The sequence below is a fragment of the Limulus polyphemus genome, unplaced genomic scaffold (genome assembly GCF_000517525.1).
Source record: "Limulus polyphemus unplaced genomic scaffold, Limulus_polyphemus-2.1.2 Scaffold9039, whole genome shotgun sequence".
Classification (NCBI taxonomy): domain Eukaryota; kingdom Metazoa; phylum Arthropoda; class Merostomata; order Xiphosura; family Limulidae; genus Limulus; species Limulus polyphemus.
Genome location: NW_013674649.1, coordinates 18653 through 26552, shown reverse-complemented (window position 1 = coordinate 26552; position 7900 = coordinate 18653). Strand labels below are relative to the sequence as shown.

The 7900-nt window shown below is 30.2% G+C and overlaps 1 protein-coding gene across 1 annotated transcript; it reads right to left on the bottom strand.

The window, feature by feature from the left end:
- Nucleotides 1-704: 704 nt before the first annotated feature.
- LOC106475723 (ras-related GTP-binding protein C-like) lies at nt 705-4879 on the bottom strand (the record flags this gene model as incomplete). Its single annotated transcript, XM_013936394.2, has 4 exons — nt 4777-4879; nt 3386-3534; nt 1551-1645; nt 705-838 (listed from the first exon to the last, which is right to left on the bottom strand). Coding segments are annotated over exons 1-4 (381 nt in total), but the record flags the coding sequence as incomplete, so codon positions are not given.
- Nucleotides 4880-7900: the final 3021 nt, after the last annotated feature.

Here is a 7900-nt window from a genome sequence, read left to right as displayed (position 1 = left end):
AAGTTTAATAATGGTTGAAATAACTTATCCAACTTCCTACTAACCCTTCCTTACAACAAGTGTTTAATAATGGTTGAAATAACTTATCCAACTTCCTACTAACCCTTCCTTACAACAAGTGTTTAATAATGGTTGAAATAACTTATCCAACTTCCTACTAACCCATCTCTGTAGTAATTGCAGGTTGATATGCTAGAAAAGAAATGATCTGAGAGACCAATGTTTGTAATGTTAAACCAAACTCAAGGAACAAACAGTAAGAACCACTGATTAAGTTGTTTTTGTGAAATGATTATGATTCTCTAATAAACCAACATTATTTATATTTAATTGTAATAAAAAACAATATTTCCAATTCTTTCATAGTATTTTTAAATTATTTGAGTATGCCTAATAAACTAAGCTAGTGGCGTCTATGAGCTTGATCTAATATGTTAGTTTTTTTAAGTTGTTAACTACGTACTAGATTTAGGAGATTTATTTGTGAGTTAGGTTTGTTTTAGGCTGATTACAAAGTAGCAAACCTGATGTTAGTTACTAAAAAATACTAAACAAAATCACCAGAGGTAGTTAATAACACACTACATTATTTGACACGTACACGTGTAAGTAGTAGTTTCGTGAAGAAAATAATAAAAGATATTAATTAATTAAATGTTAACGAGTATTGTAAAAAAAACAAAAATAATACTTAATCTACTTACCTGAGCATCTATTACAAAAACTAAAGCTCCACAGCCACCAAATATAACCTCAGAGTCAAACGTTGGGTCAAAAAAATCAATCTGTCCAGGGAAATCCCAAATTTGAAACTGGACAAATGAACTATTGGAAATATCTGGAATAATATAGAAGTTCGATACTCACAAAATCTTTCAATGTCATCGCAGCTACTGCACATATCAGCAATTTCAGCTAAATCACAAAATCTTCCCAAGTCTTATCCCATTTCAAACACTTATATGTTCAACGATCCTTAAAAGTGAGCAATGCAAGCTACTTTTTAGCTATTTACAGGACAAAGTGATGTCGTTTAACTATCAAGCCACGATCTTCATCTATCAATAATATACTGTTGCTCTTCGACTGTAATGATGATTCTTTAATGACTTTATTAAAGTCATGTTTGCAAGCTACTTTTTAGCTATTTACAGGACAAATGATGTCGTTTAACTATCAAGCCACGATCTCCATCTATCAATAATATACTGTTGCTCTTCAACTGTAATGATGATTCTTTAATGACTTTATTAAAGTCATGTTTGCAAGCTACTTTTTTAACTATTCACAGGACACAGTGATGTCGTTTAACTATCAAGCCACGATCTCCATCTATCAATAATATACTGTTGCTCTTTGACTGTAATGATGATTCTTTAATGACTTTATTAAAATCAAACATGTCATATTTCTTTTCTTCTGCACAATAAAATTGCACTAATTGACATTAGGCTTAACTATGATGACTAACTCTTATTACCAAAACGTAGTTTGTATTAATTAAAAGAATATTCTTCTAGATCAACACAAAACTAAGACCCAAAACTTACCATCTTTGATAATTTTGTTTGTGCTTTCTAAAAACAATGTTTCATTTGGAGACATCTTGTGGAAGACTACCTTCTGGATTGACGACTTCCCGCTCCTGTAAAGTCGCATGTACCATGTATAAAAATACAAACTTTTAAATCTTAAAGAATACTAATAAACAGAACAACCGAGATAGGCTCAATATAAAATAAACATTAAGTCACCCATTGTGTGACATACACCAAGACTCTTAGTGCATTTACTGGTGACATACGATATAAATGAAATATGTTTTTCCATGCTTGCTTTAAATTAGCTGTCTGATGTACAGTGTTAGTTGTGAAGTAAGATACTGTAAGTTGTAACACACAGCATCAGTTATACTCGTGATTTGTCTTGGAACAAGTTTTCATACTTAAACATGGCTTTTAGTCCCACTGAGCACGACAACAGAGGGCAAAGGTCACTAATGTCCGAAACCAGTGACACTGACACCCCTTCGTCAAATAATGATTCAATACTTTATTCCATAAATAAAACATTACTTTTTGATCAATGATATAATAAAAAACCAAGGTTTTTCTACTTTTTGTTTCATTTACAGGTAACATTGTAAGTAATTACTATACCATTTATTCAACTAAAATTTTTATACTAAATCAGTTTGTAAAAATAATTTTGTTTCTATTACGAGGAAAATTATGAAGGAAATAAAAACTTTCTACACTTTATTTGCCCCAAGATACAAGGAAATTCAAAGTATTATTCTAAGCATGGACTTCCTCATATGTCATTGGTAGTTTCTGCCACCAGATCTTAGGTTCAGGCAGGCTCATTGTTGTGAAGTTCTGTTACTTCGACTACTAATACAGCAACCACTCACTGCCTTCTTTTTAATACATCAATGTCGTTTTTAGAATAAAGAGACAAAAACAATGCACACAATTCTACAGTAAATGTACTTTGTAAAACTGAGAATATCAATTGAATAAAATGATAGTTATCTCTTTGAAACATTTATTCTTCCAGTTGCTGTAACATTCGGTAGTAAAATCTAGAATATCAAAGGAGGGGAACGAGAGATACATGTTGGAAATAAGTAACATAATTTTAATATATTTAGTGAACATGCCAGTTTAGTTGGTAATACAGTTAGTTACACCACCCTTACACTATCTCATCACAAGTTGGAATTAAAACTTGGTACCTGTATAGAGACAACTGTTACACAAATGACATTTGTTGAATGACGTGTAAACCTACTCGAGGGATATCTGTGCTCACTGTCCTTCATTTCAAAATGATAGACTAGAGTGAAGGCAGCTAGAGAACACAACCCACAGCCAACTCTTGAGCTAATCTTTACCTACAATTAGTGGGATTGACCATGACTTTATGATGCCCCCATGGCTGAAAGATCAAGCATGTTATGAACAGATTTCGATTCCATGACCTGCAGGTCATGAGTCGAGTGCCCCAACCACCAGGTTACAAGTTAAATGAAATACAGGAATTTTAATATCTACATCTCAGAACTTTAAATTAGTAAATTTTGAATTTTCTGCTTCTCAAGTATAAGTAACAAACACATTAAATGAAAAATGTAGCTTATGGTACAGATAAAAACTAGGGAAAATAATTGTGTGTGTGTGTTTTTTTAGTTGATTTAATGTGACCTCTACTGACTAGAAAATATTAGGTTTTGTAATTTTATCATAATTTTTTCCTTATTTTTTTGAGCAAAACACTGTTTAACTCAAAAGTAAAGAATGAATTGAATATTTCAGATGAGAGATAAGACATGCTGTGGGGTAAGCCAAGTTTTTTTTATATATACTATGACTGATGGATGAACCTTCTAAGTCCCATCAGAAGAATCCTGGGTTTTTGTGTTGTGTTGGCAACTTCAATCTCACCATCTTGATCATCTGGACCATAACCAAAATCCTTGGGAAAAGAACCAACGATATAATCTCCCCGAGGGTAGTCTTCCTCCTCGTACGACTGAAACAGAAGTTGTCAAAACCAAAATTCATGTTCTATTCTTTATTTATTTATTCTTAACTGTAGCATTAAACGATAGCTCACAACTAATGATCTCGGCTTAAAATTTTACTTATCAATGAAAACGAGTGGTACATTTCTTTAAAAAGTTGCACGGTTAGTAAATTTAATTAAAATCATAACCTTGGAAAACACTGTGCTTGCATTTTTGTGCAGTTAATGGTCCACAGAAATTTAATTCATGATTATGTTGGTTCCCATTACATTTAAGGATTTTCTGTATTTTCTTTTCTAGAGTATATTTAAAATAGCACTCAATATTAGAAAGAATAATTCAATATATGTCTTAATGTAACAAACAGAACTTTTTTAATAAAAACAAATCACAAAATGCAGAAATTTTTCACAAACAAAAAAAAAACATCTGTTACTGTAGTTTATGTAATTTTTATCAGTGTTAACTATCTTTTACTGCTTAAACCATTATGTTTAATGTACATAAACACATGATTACAACTTTTAGCAAGTCCTATTATTAGCTTATCTGTATAAACACACTAGTGTACATGTAGATTCATGTAATTAACACAGAATACTTATTTGTTTCTTGTCAAGCACAAAGTTACACCAAGGGTTATCTGTGCTGAGCTCATCAGATGGAGTGATTCATAGGGATTTAAAACTATATAATTAATAAGCCAGTTTTGTGTTAGGTTACAAGAATAAAAATGCAGAAATTACAGAATTAAATGACCAATGTAAATGTGGGATACACAGATCATGAATTTTAGCATTGAATTTGAATATTGTGCAATGTAAGAAAGAATACATATTAAGCAATGTTTGATAAAATGTTAGGTATTACTATTAATATTAGGCTAACACTAACAGTATTTCATATAACTTATAAGACTACAACGTTCAAAATAATAGAAACAGAATAAATTACATATACATAATAGTTTTTTGTACATTTATTACAACCTACAAGCTATTGTCATTGGTTGATCTATTTCTTCTAATAGTATTCACTTTAACAGTTTAAACTACCTGCTGGTATTAACTAATTATCGTTGTTAATCACTGTATCCCTAGTTTAGTTATTCATAATTGAGCACATAAATATTTTAACTTTTAATTTAAGATAAATTATTAAAATTATAAACACTATTTTGAAGTTTCTCGTATAAATATTTTTACCCTCTACAGTTAAAATATTCAAAAGCAGAGGTAAAAGTTTACCATTTTTTGGATTTCGTTATATACTTTTATTTCAACTGTACACAATATTAATTAATTTAAAAACTTAAACAGCCTAATTCTAACAGCAGAAAGTAAACCCTCATTTTCCTCCTTCTTGTTATCACAAGACAAAGTACAGTGGCTCCACTTATAGGATATTGTTTCTTGAGCAAGATGTGATTCTGGTTTAATTAAACACGTCTTTTTCATTATTATTTAATTTAAGAAATATCAAAGAAAACTCGAATTATGTTGATGAATTTTTTATTTATAGTTAAGTATCATAAATTTTATAAACATATTTATTTCTCATATCCTATGAAGGGCTTTGATTTTAGCGGAAGCAATTTAAGTTTTGAAAGCCTGAATGTATACCATTCCAGCTGTCTGCTGTTTTAGCACGCTTCGACTGTTAGTGAGGGCGTTTTGCGCAAATTGTGTAACGCAGAGAAACTGTTGAGTGGATGGCCGAGGTATGATGACTTTTTGAACACATTTGTCAGCTTTTTAATTTCAACTTTTGAACGTTAATATACATTTACTAGTTTTCAAAACCTTGGATAAGTGGGTGTTACATATCGACAAAAAAAAAAAGATCTCATGTTTCTTCGTGTGACGGTTCCGAAGTAAACAAATAGAGATAGTCGTTAAATGGTGGTGATAATGAAGAAAAACGAATTTGATGGCCCTGTGGCTGGACCAGACACTTCCTCGGTTTTTGTCGGTAAACCGAAACTTAAAAGTGTTTTAGTACTAGGAGGATTATTTAAATTGTGTTATTAACGATGAACAATCGCTGTGCGTTATTTAATCGCTGATTTTAGTTACTGACAACATGAAGATAAATAAACTTACAAGACATTTGGAAACCAAACACTCTGAGCATGTGGGCAAAACCAACGAATTCTTCAAGCAACAACTGAAACAACTGAAAAGCAGGCTACTTTTCCACCAAAAGCTTCTTCAGAAGTATCTTATTTGATATCAAAAAGTATGAAGCCACACAGTATAGGAGACATTGTGTTAGGTATGGTGAGGCCCTCAAGTCTATTCCTTGACACTGTTGCGAGGCGTATGGATGTAATCTCTGCTAACACAAGTACAGGGATGTGCTGGCTGTTTCGTGGGAAGATATTCAGTCACATTGTGCAGCTGAAAGCCGAATTTCGTGTTTTGGGTTTTTTTTGGTAGACTGTCTATGGATGAAAAATGACTTTTAGTACCGTGCTACCTGGCTGATATTTTAGCTTAGTTCAAAGACCTTGACTTGTCATTGCAAGGTCGGAATAACAATATTTTGCAGCAGATTGACAAGTTGTCTGCATCTTGCCAAAAACTTGCCCTGTGAAAAGAACAGTTTGAGAGTATAAAGTGAAATGTTTTCTTGCTGATAATTCAACATTATCTAAAAATAAAGTAAAATTTTTACAAACAGTTACAAATTTTTTTTGGTTGGTAATGACAATAGAATATAGGTAACCACACTATTTGAGCAGTTTAAACGAGAATAGCGAAATTCTCGTCTTTTAACAAATAAATCCAATTGCACTCTGTATACTATAAAAACAAGTTATATATCTAAATAATGTGCAATATAATTAGTATTGTTACTTAATTATACTTGCATTTGACGTTAGTATTAGGCCTAGTAATATTTTAACACCACATTCATTAGGAACTAGGTAAATAATGTAGTGGTAAATTAATATCCAACCTAACCTAATACTAATGTCATATGACAAGTATAATAATACTTCGTCAACTTAGGAAAGGCGTTCACACTATAAAAATGTTGTTTCTTCCTATTTTAAGTGCTGCGAGATAGATTTTCGAAGAATTAAAATTTAAATTATTCGTGGAAATTAAATCCTTATCATAACGGAAAATATAACCATATGGTCTGGGTTTGTTAACTGCTTAAAAATGTTTTTCACAAAATTAAACGTACAAATTAGCTATATTCGAAGAAACTGAACTCCATAGGAATACCAATTCCCTGTTTAAGCACTTGTTCATTATTTCAAAATATAGTTATTACAGGTACAAAATTTAAGTATATTTTTACGTCTATATTTAGTGAAATTGTAGTTAGAAATAACTATATTAACATCTAATAATTTATCAATTAAACTATTAAATGCTGTTATAAAGTTTTCAAACCAATTTAATATAGTAAAATCATACGTACGAAAAAAATAGCCGATTCAAAATAATTTAAAGTAGTTAAACATTTCAAAACTAGTCTATTATTTAGAATAATATAAAAAACACGATCAAAATTTTCTGGCAATCTTATTTCATTAAATTAAAAAATATATAATTTTATTGAGTATAATATAAACAGGTTTACTAACTATAAAAAATTCATTGAAGAATCAAATTTAAAAGAAGTTGACAACTTACCTTGTAACTGCAATAATAGTGTTTTTAAAGATATCTTTCATAATCATATACTCACAGGAAATTTAGAAGTTGTGGAAGATAAAAAAATTACAATCAATATTAAAGAAAGGTACTAAATATAGAATTTTAAAAAAGCACAAAAATGTGAAATCTTAAAAGACTTAGAGAAAAATAATGATAACTATATTCTTAAAATAAGTAAATAATCCTATTATCCGCCATGTTTCTTTTTTTGAATGGAAATTGTATTTTATTAATTCCATAAAGAATCGATTAAGAACCTTAAACTTATCTCGATATAAATTAGATATTTCTTTCAATGTCTTTAAAAATAAAATATATTCAAAAATAATTTGTTATTACCCCAATTGATAAAGCAGGTTGTGATTTTGGTTTTGTGTGTAAATAATTATATCCACAAATTTCACTTAATGAAATTAACGCTACAGTTACTTTTAATAAAAGTACTTTAGAGAGAAATAACGTTAAAATCATGAATAATATTCAACGTTAAGCTGGTACGCAATTAAAAACATTTTATTTAGGCCTATCTATGGCCTTCAAAAAGTTGTAACGTCGAAACATGTAGAGTCGTCAACTTTTTGAAGGCCATAGATAGGCCTAAATAAAATGTTTTTAATTGTGTAGCAGTTTAACGTTGAATATTATTTATGATTTTAATTGTAGATATTACCTAGCTATAAAATAGTTTTATTGGAAG